The 15,523-nt window shown below is 39.2% G+C and overlaps 1 protein-coding gene across 3 annotated transcripts in view; it reads left to right on the forward strand.

The window, feature by feature from the left end:
• The window catches only part of ZNF385D (zinc finger protein 385D), a 443,449-nt gene that overhangs the window by 298,342 nt on the left and 129,584 nt on the right, over positions 1–15,523 (forward strand). For all 3 annotated transcript variants that reach the window (XM_054189915.1, XM_054189916.1, XM_054189917.1), the window contains one exon: positions 1,615–1,757. In XM_054189915.1, coding sequence (XP_054045890.1) covers positions 1,615–1,757 — 143 coding nt within the window. The remainder of the gene's footprint in view (positions 1–1,614; positions 1,758–15,523) is intronic.

Genomic DNA, 15,523 nt, shown 5'->3' on the forward strand with positions numbered 1-15,523 from the left:
TGATGATTCTATGCTGGTGAGCTATGAAAAGCAGAGCTGCTTGCCCTTTGCTTTTCTGTTGGCATATCCTTAGCTGCTGCATTTGGTACACTCTTACATTAAAGTAAATGTAGAAATGACTCCAAAAATGTCAGTTACTCTGGGGCAAAAAACTAGCACGAGTTTGGAGCGAACCCTAATCCAATACCTTTAGTTTGCTAGTGGGTAATGTTTTCCTTTCAATGATTCTTAATGAAATGCTGCACAGAGGAACTGAAAGTTGGCAAAAAATACTGTCTTTGAAAATTTGGCTCCAGCTGATTTTATACCTAGAAGCAGAACTGTGGATGATCTGCTGCAACTGGTTAATTAAATCCTGTGCTGTTAGCCCTCAATTAGATGCATTAAATTGCAAACCTTGTTAGCAGATTTGCTGGCCAAATACGGAGAGATTCTATATATCATTCTGACTATTTTATATTTGGCTTCTTAAAGAATGTATGCAGCTTGTCTAATGAAGTGTCTGTATGTATAAGAGGAAAAAAAGAAACAGATTTCCGATCTCTTCCTCTGTTGGTCTGTCTGCCTGTGTCTCTCTTCAATGAGTGGGGTAAAACTCCCCTTAACGTTTCTTTTTTTTAAATGTTTCTTGGACTCTTACCAGCAGGTTTTTACAGTCTGTTGCCTGCCTCTCAGATTAGAAGAACACTGGCATATTTTAACAGTTTCCTAGGATCCAAATAGTCTTTAATTAACAGGGAATTGATGTTTTGGAGTGCAACCAAAACGTGGGAGACATTGGAAGCAGAGGATGGGCTTGGATCCTTCCAGCTTTTAGCTGGCTGCGGCAAGGGGCAAACAAATAAGTAGAACAGGGTCTGCTGCAAACAGGTAGCGGCTTATTGGTATGCAAGGGGATTTCTTCATTTGCATTATGTTCCCACAGAGCTGGTGGTTGGTAGCGTTAGCTGGGAGGAGCGTTCTGCTATACAAAGTCTGAATCAGCTCCACCCTTCGCAAGAGCAGAAACCGTTTGTCGGTACCTTCCCACAAACGGAGTTTTGGTGGCAGCTGAAATTGTTCTTAATTTAGGTTTGTTTTGATCAACTGTTGAGGCAGCAAGGTATGTTGTGTTTGTGAGGTTTAGGTTGATGCTGAAGCTGTAAACTGCATGAGTGAGCATTTAATTAAAAAATCAAAAGCCTACAAATGGCATGACTTTTGCTGAGCTGAACAGTGAGTTGTTGTTTTTCTTTTCATTCTTGAGCAGTTTGCCTTAGAAGGGCTGAGCAATAGGGCTGGGAAGAAACACTGAAATTATAGCAGAATGAGACTAGCTGAAGTTCTAAAGGGAAGTCAGACATATGCTGAAGATAATCCAGGGGGAGATATGGTTTATCAGCTGATTTTAAACAACGATAGATTGATACCTCAAGCAATTACTGGCAAAGGATTATAACCAACAGTCACTGAGTCAGCTGTGCTGTTTTTCAGTAATGCAGTAATTAGTGGACAAATAAAAATTTATTTGTTTAATCCAATATTGGCTTTTTATTGTTGCTTTTTTGCGTTGGCTTTTTTTCTCTTCCTAATCATAGTATTTGCTGAACACCTCCTGTCTCTTTCTACACCTAGGTGGTACATGCCAGAGCCCTGCTCTTCCAGCCCTAGTGCGTCCTCCTGCTCCACCATTGCAACCGTCGCTGGATATTAAACCATTTCTTCCGTTTCCTCTGGACACTGCTGCAGCAGTCAATCTCTTCCCCAACTTCAATGCAGTAAGTACACTCCTAACAGTTACTGTCCACCTCAGTGAGCCACAGTTTCCATGGAAGACTCAAGAGGGCACAAAGTAGAATTTTATGTGCTCGATTAAACCTGGAATATCTTCTCCCTTACTGAGGGCCAAATAGCTCTTTCAGACACGCTGGTAGGCCATAAATTAAGGGCTAGCGGAGAGTTAGCCAGAAGTAACGTAGAAGGAAAAAATGATATGATCCCAAGTGACATGCAGTAACGTTGCAGGCCATATTCAGTCCCAGGGCTTGTGAGTTTCCCACTCTGATTTAAGATGTGCAGAGTTTCGCCAACCTGCAGTTTGCTGCAAGAGTGAAACTCTCGGAGTGATGGCATTCTGCATCCCATCTCTAACAGGCTTCCTGAGAAATGCTTAAAATTTACAAATTGGAGGGGCTACAAAAGATAAAACTGTTATGTGCTTTAGGCAATCCTGCTCTAGCAGGGGAGCTGGACTAGATGATCTCTAGAGGTCCCTTCCAACTCTGAAGATTCTGTGATTCCGTGATTCCGTTGGGGTAATTAAAGTAAGAATGAGAACAGCATTAGCTGGTATGTAATCTATTCATTGGCAAACGATCCACTGTATTTTTTTCGGGTTAGGATATTTTATTTCTCACGCCTTAGGTTAAAAAAGTTAGATTTCTCTTTAATATTTTTTTTTACTTAGTCATACTATCTATGACTATAGAAATCTTATTTCTTCTTAGGTATTTTCATTATTTTACTGACATATGTCATGAATGTTTCAATTTGGCTGTTTCTGGCTGAGATGTGTAATGCTCTAAAATAAAAAAAAAGTCTAAATTGGTTTCCTGTTAATTTTGACTTTATAGAATTATGCCCCTTTCTAATATGAACATATTCTGTGAAGTTCTTTCCCTTATTTACATATACTAGATATAGAAAAAAAATTAAGAATGTGTGTGCTTACCTACCTCGAGAGACACAGAGAGGGATGGAAATTGCCATGCCAAAAGAATTTTAATTAACATGCAAAAATCTTAATTACAATAATAAGTGTAGTAAAAGAACATGCCCATTCTAGAAGCAATTTGTAGTAATCAATAGCAAATTTCCATAATTAAATGTTCATTTATTTATCTTTTATGGATGTGCATTTTGCTTTAAAGTAATTAAAACGAACTAATTGTCAAAAATATTTATTTATGCAGTCTTAAATTCAAGCAATTCACAGCATTAATAGAGATCAGAGAAGCTATGAGCTGCAAGTCTTAAAATTCTCAGAAACAATATGTCAAAGAATTATTACAAAGAAACTTTTTATTAGAAAGAAACTTTGTCAAATTTTAAAATGTATGTAGTTATGCAGCAAAGTTTTAAAAAGTGCTGGTTTTAACCAGGTTACTGATAACTCATAATGAAATGGATAAGCCATTAGACTTGCTCAGTATGCTTTAGCTTTTTTTTCTTACCAGTTTTGCTTTGTGATCACTGTTTGTATTTAATGCAATAGGCCAGAAGACTTTTTAGAAATTATCTATTAGAATTTCTGGTTTTTTTCAGGATTTTCCATAGTTCAGAGTCTTCAAGATTGTTTTTCTAATTGTTTAACTCTGCGTAATTCAAATACAATTTTAATGATGGATTTTAATGCATAATTGTTAATCTTGTGTTCCATAAATTTGCCGTTTCTTTCTTTCTTACAAAGACTGATTTTATACTGTAATTATCTTGGGGGAGGGAGGGAAGATGTGCTTGTATTAATTTGGAAATAAGAAAGTAAAAATAGACTCCTTTCAAGACCCTGTTATTCCTGAACATCATCTTGGTAGTATATCGTTTGATATAAGCACTGAAGTTGGACTTTACAGACTTGTCGTCTCTTCAGTTTTTCAGTAAACTGAGCCTAGGTTTCTAGAGTGTGACTAGCAGCCCTTTTTAACAGCACTTTGAAGTTTGTTCCCATGCAAAGTCCTGCTTCCTGTGATGTCTGGCCGTCTGCCAAGTCCACCTTTGATGAATATGTCAGTGCCGAGTGTGAGGATGCTGTCATCAGAGCTGCTGTCACCTGCCTTGCTGCTCATAGCCTTTGCCTTGCAACGTGACCTTTGCCTTTTCATCATGTGTGCTGACGGGCAGCGTCATCCTCGGTGTTCCCATTTTCATTCTGAACAGTACATTATTGAACACTGCTATGTTTAGCTCATATGCCAGAGCTGGTTAATGGCATCCTCCAAACATGTAGGCTAGCTGAGAAGTTCTGCGTGTTACCAGAAATTCTTTCCAAGCTGACGAATCTTTTGGGGATGCATCAGCTGCTGCTGAGCATTATCAGCCTAAGAAAAAGGTAACCCAGAAGTCATATTAGACTTTATTTAGGACTTCTGACAAGGCCTTTAAGTATGTGAATGTGAGACAGAAAACAAGTGTTTAACCAAAAAATGATCTTCATAAACATGCATGCTCATGAACAGTGGTAGCTGTTGATAATACTTTATATTTGTTGACTTCCTTGACAATCCTACACTGTCAGCAGAGAAACATTTACATTCTGTAGCTAAACCAAGGCCAAGCAGATGATCAGTAAAAGACCCAGAACCCCAGACACCCAAACTGGATGTTGTCTATGTTGTGGGTAAATTAGCTTTACTCTTGATTGAGATGTCAAGGTCATAGATTGTGTTTTAGGAAATGGAATTCTAAAGACCTCTTGACCCTCACACAATTCCACAGAAATTAATGAGTTTGGCACCATGTTCGGGATACTTCCCAAGATGCTGGAAGGAAGTCCAGAGTTTTGGTCATTTACTGACCACTTTTCAACAGCCTTCACTTAAGAGCATGGTCAAGGAGAAACTTGAGTAAAAATTCACTCATGTTTCAGAGAAAAGAAGTGGTCTCTGATTATGGCAATCCTAACTCAACCTGAGAGTTTGGTTGTGATAGGCGTAGGTATTTGAGCTAATTAGCGTAAGTTTCTTCACAAAAGATAATGGAGAATAATGAGCGATTTCTCCAATTTTGTACGTGGAGAAAAATACACAAAGGTAGATTGCAATGCAAGCACCCTGTATGTCTACTTTGGCGTGAGATGAAGTGAACCCTGAAAGTTCCCATTCATCTCTACTGACTGTAATGAGGACCTGGCTCAGCTGCATCTACATTTGGTTAGATGAATCCCACATTATGGGACAGGTCATAAGCAATTCACAGCTGATACATTAAATTCCACTCAAAAATCAGATGACAGAAGTGCTGACATTGTATTGTGTGTTTACAGGGGAATGGTCTCATTTATCAAGCAGTTATGCTTCTAATTTTATCTACAGACAGTCTTAAGGGAATTTGAGGATTCAGATCAACAGAATAGAAATATTAGGAGAGGTGAAAGCAGAAGTAATTTACCATTGGAGGATCACAGGCACATGCAAAAACCAAATACTAACAAAACTAACAAAACCAAACACTGATCTTAAGTACCATGAATAATAATAATAAGGTGTTGCATTTTATACCATTTTTTCTCTCTATGTCAGTTTATTGCAAACATAAGATTACTTGCTTTGTTACTGATGATTTTGGTCTAAAGCTAGCTCAGTTTTTGCTGACCGCCTCTGAGGAGAACATTCAGCACTGACTTCTGTGAAGGCAAAAGCTTTCATTGGGGCAGAGAATAGAAGAGGTAACATGGGGTGTGCAAACCTTTATCAGTAATATCTCTGGACACTGAGGAGAGGGAAACGTAAAAAGTGAGTAACCTGAGAAATTTTAGGAAGATAACGTATGAACCTTTGAACCATCCAATTTCAGAAAGAACATTTTCTATTTATACAAGAAAGCGTAAAACAAACATACCAATTAACAATCTGGTTAGCTGAACATTTGTAGGTGCTGTGCTCTTCATTGTGAGGCAAATGGATACCCTCAAGTCATATGTAAAAAGAAATTTTAACAACACAGCTGCTTAAACTGAAAACAGCCCACTGGTGCAGACCCTGAAGAATCACAAGCTCATTGCAAGTTTATCTGATATAAAAAGATGAATCAAGTGTATGGGCTTTAAATGGCTAAATTTTATGAATGAAAGAAACTATGACTATAGACAATGCTTATGTAGCTTTTTAAAATATGATTTGAAGATTGTCAGAGGAATAGAAAAATAATTAACTTGTCTGTTCTGAAAAATGTTTGAGCTCATTTAGAAAACATTTGGCATATGTCTGCATTTTCATCTGCAGAATGAGAAACTTTAAGTCTGTGTCTTCTAAGAACTAGTTCTTAGAGACACAAAGCTTTAGCAGTTGTATTGAATACGTGCTGGTCTGTGAGTGCATGTGAAATTGTCTGTTCAGGAGCCGATGGTTGGTTGCAAAGAAATTCCACAAAGCATATAAGTCTAGAAGTTAATTAACTTGTCGGAAAATATTGATATGAGTCCTTAGACTAAGAGGAAATGCTTCATTTTGCTAGACATCAGCATCGGCCCGAAGTGACCCTGTGTCATGGATGGAGTAATTTACTTCACTCCTAAGAGAGAAGCAGCAATATATTTATTGATATAAAACAGTGATTTAACAAAGTTTGATAGTAAATGCGACAGTCGTTTAACAAGATTCGATGGCAAGGTACACTTGGTTATTCATTGCATAGAGGACAGGGTCAGAAAATTATCAGGGAGACCCTCCCGTTGAGTCATGAGTTTCAGAGAGGACCTCTCAGGGAGGAGTCTAGGTGCGGTTGGATCCAGTCCTAGTTTTAGCCTTGATCAACAGTTTATGGCTAAAGGATTATATGCACACAATCCATCTAAGATTTAATCTTAGTGAAGCTTTGAAGTTTAGCAAGCTGTTTAGTCACTTACCAAGGATCTGTTGCGGCAAGGAATCTCTCAGCCTCAAGGAGGAACCTTGAGAGGCTTCCCTACTCAAGGGGAGATCATGGCGTGTGGCCCACTCCAGGGCAGGAGAGCTCTAAAGGCTCTTGGGTTGTTCACTATTTATAGGGGTAAGATGATTGACTTATAGTCATATTTGCATACTGACCACTGATGTTAGTTTCTTCTAGTTCTTCTTCTTTGTTAGTTAGTTACTGGTACTGTGCTTAGGTGGGTGCATTGGTCAAGCCCTTGGCTACTGTGTTGTTATCTGTCTCCCCCGAATCCCCTTTGAGCCAGATGCAGCCATCACAACCAGACACATCCATTTTTATGACCGCCACTGGTGGTTATCACTTGAGCAGGGTGACGGGAGATAAAGGTCAGGTTGGGCGGGCAGGAGGAAAGAGCGCACCGTCTCACACTCACAAGAAAAAAACTCACTTAAATCTTTTTTATACTTCATAGTCTCTAAAGTCCATCATCCTCAAAGCACAGATGCATCAGAAAGTAGGGTTTGCTTATTTCTGAAGCTCTCGGAATTATATATTTCAGCCTCTTGAGAGACAGAATTTAAAGTTGACAAATCCAGGACGTTTGCCATTACTAGGTAGAAAATCAGACAATGCATCGCACTCCTTGTTTGTTTATTATTTGAAGGATATGTTAAACATTTTCCTGAAAAATTTCTAAAAAATACTCTGTCACACTTCTTAGACTGTAGTATGAGCATAATCAGTAGTGGAAAAGGTCCACGATGTAGATCTGAGTAAATGCGTCTAAGCAGAAATAGGGATATTGCTTGAAAAGATCCATCCTAACTCCAAACTAAAGCCTGATCTTCCCTTGCTGCCAGTGGAAAGTTTCCCAAAGAAGCATCCTTTTGGAAAGAAACACAATTACCGTTTTGACTAGAAAATTGTGACTTGGAAGAGCAGTGGTAATGTCAGAACTGTATTAAACGTGGATGGAAAATGAACTATTACTCTACAGACATCTCTTTCTCATGATCCATCTGCAGTAATCCTTGTTCAGTCCCTTGGTTTTTCCCGTTTGCTTGTTCTCTGCCAATAGCCCCAGGTGCAATACTTAGGGCTTCACGTTTCACCTTCCCCTGGTAGATATTTGCCATATGGGAGAGGAGGAGGAGGTAACAGCAGCTGTTGCCCATAGATGAGGACTCCAGCGGCAGCTTGGGTTAGGGTACCAACGTAATGCTCCTTGCTTCCTGAAAACCAGCCTGTGCAACATCCTAGCAGCTTCCAGGGCAGCGCAAAGGCTGAACTCTCTATTTACAGAGGTGAAGCTTGTGTTTGTATGTATCAGCAGTGGGCAGTTATGGCTGGCTTGTTTCACTGGGAGCTTCTTTTCTCCCTGCTCTGGTCTTCCTGACGGGCTCTGCCTGGGCTGCCGATAACCACTGAGTTAGCCCATATGGAGCGTAGAGTCGTGGTTGTTTGGGAAATGCAGTCTTGTGCTACTGCGGCCAGACAACTGATAGAAGTGGACAATGTAGAAAACCTGCTTGCTGACAAGTACTTCTGGGAAGGGTCATGCCAGGAAATGTGGAGAAGGTCTGTCAAAAAGCTGCCAGAAAATGTTTTAAAAATCTTTTCCTTAGGCTCTTGTCCCGGACAGTTTTTTATCTAGAAGAGAGATATGTGCTGCAGAAATGATGTGCCAATTGTCTGGATGTTATGAATAAGATGTAGCTTTTGATAGCGAAGACTGGAGGAGGAATCTGAAATATATGTTAGTTTTTCTAAACATTAGCAGCCTGAAATTTACAAAGGGAAACTAAGGTTTTTTGTATGTCTCTACATAATGGTTTTGTTTTATGTTTTCTGACTTAATTGAACAGAGAAGCATAACAAGACTATTTTTCCTCATCGTATAAAACCCGTTAAAGTTCAGTAGTGACGACATGCTGTCAGAATGCTTTGTTTCCAGAAGAGGATAGTCAGGGGACAACACAATGGCCTCAGTTGCATGTGAATCAAAATGGAATACTGCCTATATAGAAGAACTTGGCAGTAAAAATATAGTCTGTGCTGATTTTTAATGTTATTTCCACGAGACGGACCTTCATCAGGTGGAGAACTGTACTGCAACGAATTGTTAATTTGTCAGACAAACAGAGGGGATTATTGCTTCTGGGGATATTCCTTGCATGGCTGCTCATTTACAGGTGTCTAGAAACAGGGGGGTTGGCTTGCTGTTTTCCTTTCCATAGCACTGCAGTTGAGCTGTAAGACTCTTCTTTAGAAGACTACTCTTCTTTATGGTCTATATCTCTATGGCTGTTTAGCTGAATACTCTTCAAAATAGGGAAGACTGCAAAAATAATGCTTGGGTTCAGAAATTCTTTATTATAACAACATTTTCATCACTGGCCAGGACATTTCATTAAGAAGTCTGCAGGGGAAGAAGAGGGATTAGGGAATGAACAAACACAGGAAAATCCTGGCGATTCAGATGTTTTTATTTGGTGCTTGCAAAACAGGAATGAATCAACATCAGTATGAAATATTCAGTTATTTGAATTAGCCAGATTTATTTGCTGTACATTTAAATCCTTAATCTACACCCTGGGCTCTGTTTGAAATAACAGTAAAGCTCTGATTCTCTGATGCAGAGGAAAAGTTCACAGCTCAGGAGGCATGGTGAAATTAAGCTCTTCATTTTTTTTTCCAGTTTTGAGTCAGTTTAGGGTCGATCCAGATCTCCAGGAATACTCTGGCTGTTCTATGTATATAGAGCATAAAGGTCTATGCTCTGTATCATGGGCAGGGAATAGAGCCCATATTCTGACTTTGTATAAACGAGTGTTCCTGCAGCCCTCAGGTAACCTTCCCATGGTTGCCTGTGATTGCATGGCTTTTATTTTCCTTTGCACTGCAGAGCGGCTGTGGAGTTGTGTCTCAGCTCCCTAGCAGTTGTCTCCAAAATGATGGCTATTATTTTCTTTGGACTTGATGCATTGCTAAGGAGCATCCTACTAAATCTAGCCTTAATCCCTTTGCAACCTCCTCTAAAAATTTTTGAACTCTGCCTGCAACTAATAGGTGGGACTCCTCCAAGTTTCAACCCAGGCATCAACAAAAGTGTTCTTGCTATCTTTCTCTTAGTGTTACCTTACATTTTAGCAGCAGTCCTGGCCCTGTTTTTGGAGTTGCTTGCATTGGGCCCATGTGAATTGAAATCGAAATGTGAAATTACCCATTGCAATTTTTTGGAATTGCTTTCACTGGGCCCATGTGAACCTCATGAAGTTCAACAAGGTCCTGCACCTGTGAGGGGCAATCCCCAATATCAATACAGGCTGGGTGATGAATGGATTGAGAGCAGCCCTGCGGAGAAGGACTTGGGGATACTGGTGGATGAAAAATTGGACATGAGCCAGCAATGTATGCTTACAGCCCCAAACACCAATCTTATCCTGGGCTGCATAAAAAGCAGCATGGCCAAGGGAGGTGATTCTCCCTCTCTACTCCACTCCTGTGAGACCCCACCTGGAGCACTGCATCCAGTTCTGGAGTCCCCCAAAAAAGAAAGACATGGACCTGTTAGGGCAGGTCCAGAGGAGGGCCATGAAAATGATCAGAGGGCTGGAGCACCTCTCCTATGAAGACAGGCTGAGAGACTTGGGGTTGTTCGGCCTGGAGAAGAGAAGGTCTGGGAGGACCTTATTGTGGCCACTCAATACTTAAAGGGGGCTTATAAGAAAATTAGAGAGGTTTTTTTTACCAGGGCCTGTAGTGACAGGACAAGGGGCAATGTTTTCAAACCAAAAGAGGGTAGGTTGATTGGACATAAGGAAGAAATTTTTTACTATAGGGGTGGTAAGACACTGGAGTTGGTTGTCCAGAGAAGTTGTGTATGCCTCATTATTGAAAGTAATCAAACTCAAGTTGGATGGGGCTTTGAGCAATCTGATCCGGTGAAAGGTGTCCCCGCCCATGGCAGGGGGGTTGGACTTGATGGTCCCTTCCAACCCAACCTATTCTCCAGTTCCTCACAACTTATTTGAACAGTTTTAGGATTATGTTCCAATTAGGGAATTAGCAGTCTCCTATGCTTATAATGAGCAGCTGTCACCTCTTGCCACATAGAATACAGCCGTCTTGAGAGCTTAGAGGAGTTCGCTTGTGGATATAAATGGGTAGATACCATAAAAAAAAAATCCATTAAAAAGTTTTATTTATATTTAAATTAAATTTGTATCAAGGGTGCTCCAACCTTCTGTGATGGCTTTCAGTAGAAATTCAGGTTTCTAGGATGCATGTTCTCCTGGGGAAGCGAATGTTAAGATTATCTTAAAATAGCCTGAGATTTTGTCATTTCACCTTGTCGAACATTATAATACGTATCCTTGAATTCATCTCTGTAACTGTAATGTGGACGTAAATTATCTAACCATGCTTGCCTCCTAGTTGCTCTCCAGTTTTTGCAGTGTAATGTGTGTCTTTGGTAAATCTGCTTTGATTTATCTGGAAGGCTTATTTCCAGTATGCGTGTAATAGCATCACCTGTGTTTGACCTGCTCTACCTACTGCCTCTGTTGGCCTTCAGCTCTGTGGCCTCATTCAAGGTCCTTACAGATCTCAATGCTGATGGTCATTTGGGAATTGCCGCCTGCAGATTGTGTTTACTTTGTGGATGCAGGCACGAAGTTGCTCTTCGCGCAGGCTGAGCATACAGCACATGCACTTCCGTCATGCGTTTGATAGCTCACAGATTCTTCAGGATTTTTCTGGCAGTATATCACTCTCCGGTCACTCAGCACCTTGTGGCTGAAGAACAGCTGTTTGTGCTGCTCCATTTTGCTATGTGAGACTGGGTGGACTTCTAACTAGTCTCCACCTATTCCCATGTCCATAATTAACTGAAAAGGTCTGAGGCAGAAGCACCCTGTTTGTATAAGCTCATGACTGCACTATTAGCTAAATGTCCATACAGTAGGTTATCGAGTATAAACTTGAAGGCATTTTCACGAGCGCTGTTGTTGGCTGGAAATGATCTCTGCACAATGGGCTCCACATACCTAAAAATGACACACAGGAAGCTTTGTTTTCCATGTTTTTGGTTTGGTTTTTTTTATTTATTTACTTAAGTGGTTTCTTTTTATTCTTAAAAAAATCAATAGGGTCTAAATATCTCACATGCTTCTTTGTTTAACTGATGATTAGTAATAGTGAAAGAATAGATTTTCTGAGTTATTTCATCCTGCCTTACACATTTGCTAGAGGGCACTGCACAGTGGGCTGACAGATAACTTGCTGTTGAAAAGTCATAGTATCCAAGGCAAAGGCAATAGCACAGCCTTTACTGGGGACTGGGAGTCCCTCAGGCTTTTGGTTTGCATGCAAAACATTCTCGTAAAAGAAATTAAATGAAGTGCTCTTCAGATTTGTCAAGTCTTGATGAGTGGAATTACTTAAAACTAAATTTTATAAAGCATTTTATAAAGCATTTTAAATAATGTTTTAATCAGTTGATGTTTACGCCCTTTGTCTTAATAGCACTCAGATGAAAAAGATCAATGATTATTTTATTCTGCAAAGACTATAAAACTTTAATGGGTTGCATAATAAGTATAACTCATAAAATCTACAGTTTAAATATGGATGGTTATTAACCTGTTTTTAAAAAGCTGCAATTAAAGTGAAAAGGAATTACTTAAAGAAATTATTTGATTACTGTAGTCTGAAGAGGAAAAAGAGTGATAAAATTCTAAAATCTGTTGATGAGGCAGACATTTGGAAAGATTTAAAATAAGGCATGAATCTTTCCTAGCCTTAAGCATGTTTGTGTTGCTAACCTAGATGAATAACTATTTACAGATTTATTTATTTTTTTGTACAACCTGCAGTTTGTTCTTAGGAATTTCAAAGATAGCTGTTGAAAAAAGCATGAGTTTGCATGACAGGTGATTTTACACACAGTAAATGCATTCCTAAACACAATTACCTTGTTAATTGCTTATTCATAGCATGCAGTAACAGCGCTGCTGCTGTTCAAGAACTTGTCCTAAAACACACTCACTTTTATCCTTTATGGCAGTGAAAAGATTGGGGCTCTTCCTTTCTCACTCTTTTTAGTCACAGTAGTTTGGGCTGGTAAATGGCACATGCTGAAGAACTCATTTATCTGGAGTCATTGTATGATGCACTCTCTGGTGGAATATTTCTGTAATGTCCACATCCTGTCTAACTTACTTTATCCTAACATTTTTTTAGATAAGGGAAGAAAATCCCCAAAGGTTATATGTTGGATTTGTACAGTAGAATCAGTTGAAAGTAGAGCATCTTTCCTTTGGCTCTACTGAATGCCTAAAGTAATACTGTGTAAATATCCATACAGATTAAATTAGTAATCAAAATAATTCATGAAGAAGTAGTACAAAATCATATCTCTCAGGAAATCAGTGTTTCTCTTTTAAATACATTGGTTTATATAAAATAGATGAGTATCAAATTCTTACTATTTAAAAGAGTACAAATCAATGTTTTTCTGTCAAACATTGTGTATTGTCCAGAATTAAATGTTTTGTGATATCATGAGTAAAAGGTTTTAGATGACATATCACACTTACATACTATTTTGTTTCCTTAAAAAACAAAAGCAGTCATGTTTAGAATGAAATGTAAAAGCTGTCTTAATGACTCACAGCGGAAGGCTAAATAGTCTATAACTGAATGAAAATTGCAGATAAAAAGTAAAAAGATATATAGGAAAGAGACGTTCTTAATTACGGTTAGAGGTGGTGTAAAGCCTGCTGGAAGGTTGCCCAGCAGAAGTTTCTTTCAGTAGTTTGCTATAGTGAAATTGCTAGGATGTTTTGAACAGCAGAGAGAGCGGAGAGAATGGAGGCTGTGGCAAGAGTTCCTGAAGTTGTGCAAAATAACCCTGTGAAGGGAATATATGAAGCAAATTTTAGGGGACTGGTATTCCTTTAAGTTATTCCTGGGACATTTGTCAAGAAGCCAGAAAAGGTGTAAACCTGCAGCCTTTACTTCCTTTATTTGATTTTCACTAGGCTTATCTGTAGTCCATCACATCCATGTTTTGTTAAAAATCCAGGGAACTATGTCCGCCTTACAAAGATATCAGTTTGGGATCCTGAAAATATTATAGGCTGATTATCAGGGTTTTTTTGTTCTTAAGTTTATCAGCCCTCCACTGTCAGAAAAGTCAAGTAGCTGATCTGATGTACCTATGCATCTTCAGTTTCAACAGGTAGGGCAGCTATGGTACCTGAGGGTGGTGCAATGAGATTATAACAAGGCATCAAAAGCCGGGACCAGGCCAAAGCATTATCTGTTCCTATAGCCTTTCTCTGACAACTTAAGGAAGAGCAGAAGAGTAGAGAACACATACAGCAACGCTTGCCAGACAATGTCTCCAGTGAGCTATATTTTAGGGAAGTTCTCGAGCCAAATGTGTTGTCTTGGCATGTGATAGCTCTCCATGAGGTAACATGCTGAACTGGATGGAATCAGCAGGAGAGTTCGTTTATTTTAACTGCTAATGAGGTAATTTGAGTTTCCTCATTCTCTTCTCCAGACGGTGCCTAATATACCCAGGCAGAGAGATACATAGGAAAATTTCCTTGGGCAACCTAAGTGGTAGGAAGACATGGGAGCATATGAACTATGACTTGCTATAAACTGTAGAAGTCTAAGGATGATTTTTAAGGTGCTATGCTTGTGGGAGCTAGAAGTGGATGAAGAAATGTCCATCACCTTACTCGTATTTTGTGTTTGAAGTGTACTGATTTGCTAATGGATCCAGCCCATTATTGGTGTTGCTAGGACTCAGATGACAAAGATAAATCACAGGGGTGATGCAAGAGTTAATTATAGCAGTGCCCTCCCCAACGGCACTATCACCTCTGGGAAGCAGTAAAAGCTATTGTTGGCATTAGGAAGTAACATGAGAGAGTGGTGTCTGGGAGAGGAGCGGCAGTGCAGAGACTGCCAGTGAAAGGATTGGAAAATACTGGATATATGGCGTTGGGCTTGGAAGAGAGGTGGGCGGAAGAACAGAAGGTTTTCAAGAAGAGCAACTTAGAAATATCTCAGAACAGGTATTTGAAAGATGCATTTGCTTCATGCACACAGGCACACAAAAAATTAATGGTGAAAATATCGCAAAGCAAGTTAAAGTGTCCAGTTTCCACTGAAAGAGTCCCTATGTCTTTGTTCCTGGCAGGAACAGTTCCTTTCCTTTTTAGTTACACACTTTTCCCAGGAAATTAATATCTCCTGAAACTTTTTGAAGCAAGTTTGTTCTCTCTAAATCTGTCTTATTTATTTTCATTTTACGGGAGCTATATCTGCTCGAAACCTAATTATGTTTTTCATTCTAAATTTGAAAGGAAAGAGAGAAATTACCTCAGTACTTACTGAAAATATGTCTCAAACTGAACTAAAATAAGTATGAAATTAAAAAGAGTCTGTGCTTCTGAAATCAGAGAAAATCCTTCTTTAAGAACAAACCCTCAGATACTATAAAATGTCATAGCTCCACAGCTGTTCACTCTCTGTTCCTCAGTGAGGATTCCCTGATGAAGGGTAATTGTTCTTAAATTTCTGTGCACAAAGAGGATAGCATGTTTTTTTGGTCTTAAGTGCCTTTCTTTTCCATTAAGCCAAGCAATAAATAAAGGTAGTCTGCCTAAGCAAATACTGCGTATGCATGTCTCCTCTGCTGTGTGATTAAAAACAAGTATCTCCTGTCTCTTCAAACAGGCTGAGTTTCTAGAATGTGAAGAAATGTCTGCTTCAAACGGCATGCACAAAAACTATGAATCTGAAGATCAATTTTTATTTTATTTTATTTGCTGGGACCCCAACATTCAGTTGATTGGGAAAAGTTGTATTTCATTTAGAATTATTTCCTTTAGCT

The sequence above is a fragment of the Rissa tridactyla genome, chromosome 2 (assembly GCF_028500815.1).
Source record: "Rissa tridactyla isolate bRisTri1 chromosome 2, bRisTri1.patW.cur.20221130, whole genome shotgun sequence".
Lineage (NCBI taxonomy): Eukaryota > Metazoa > Chordata > Aves > Charadriiformes > Laridae > Rissa > Rissa tridactyla.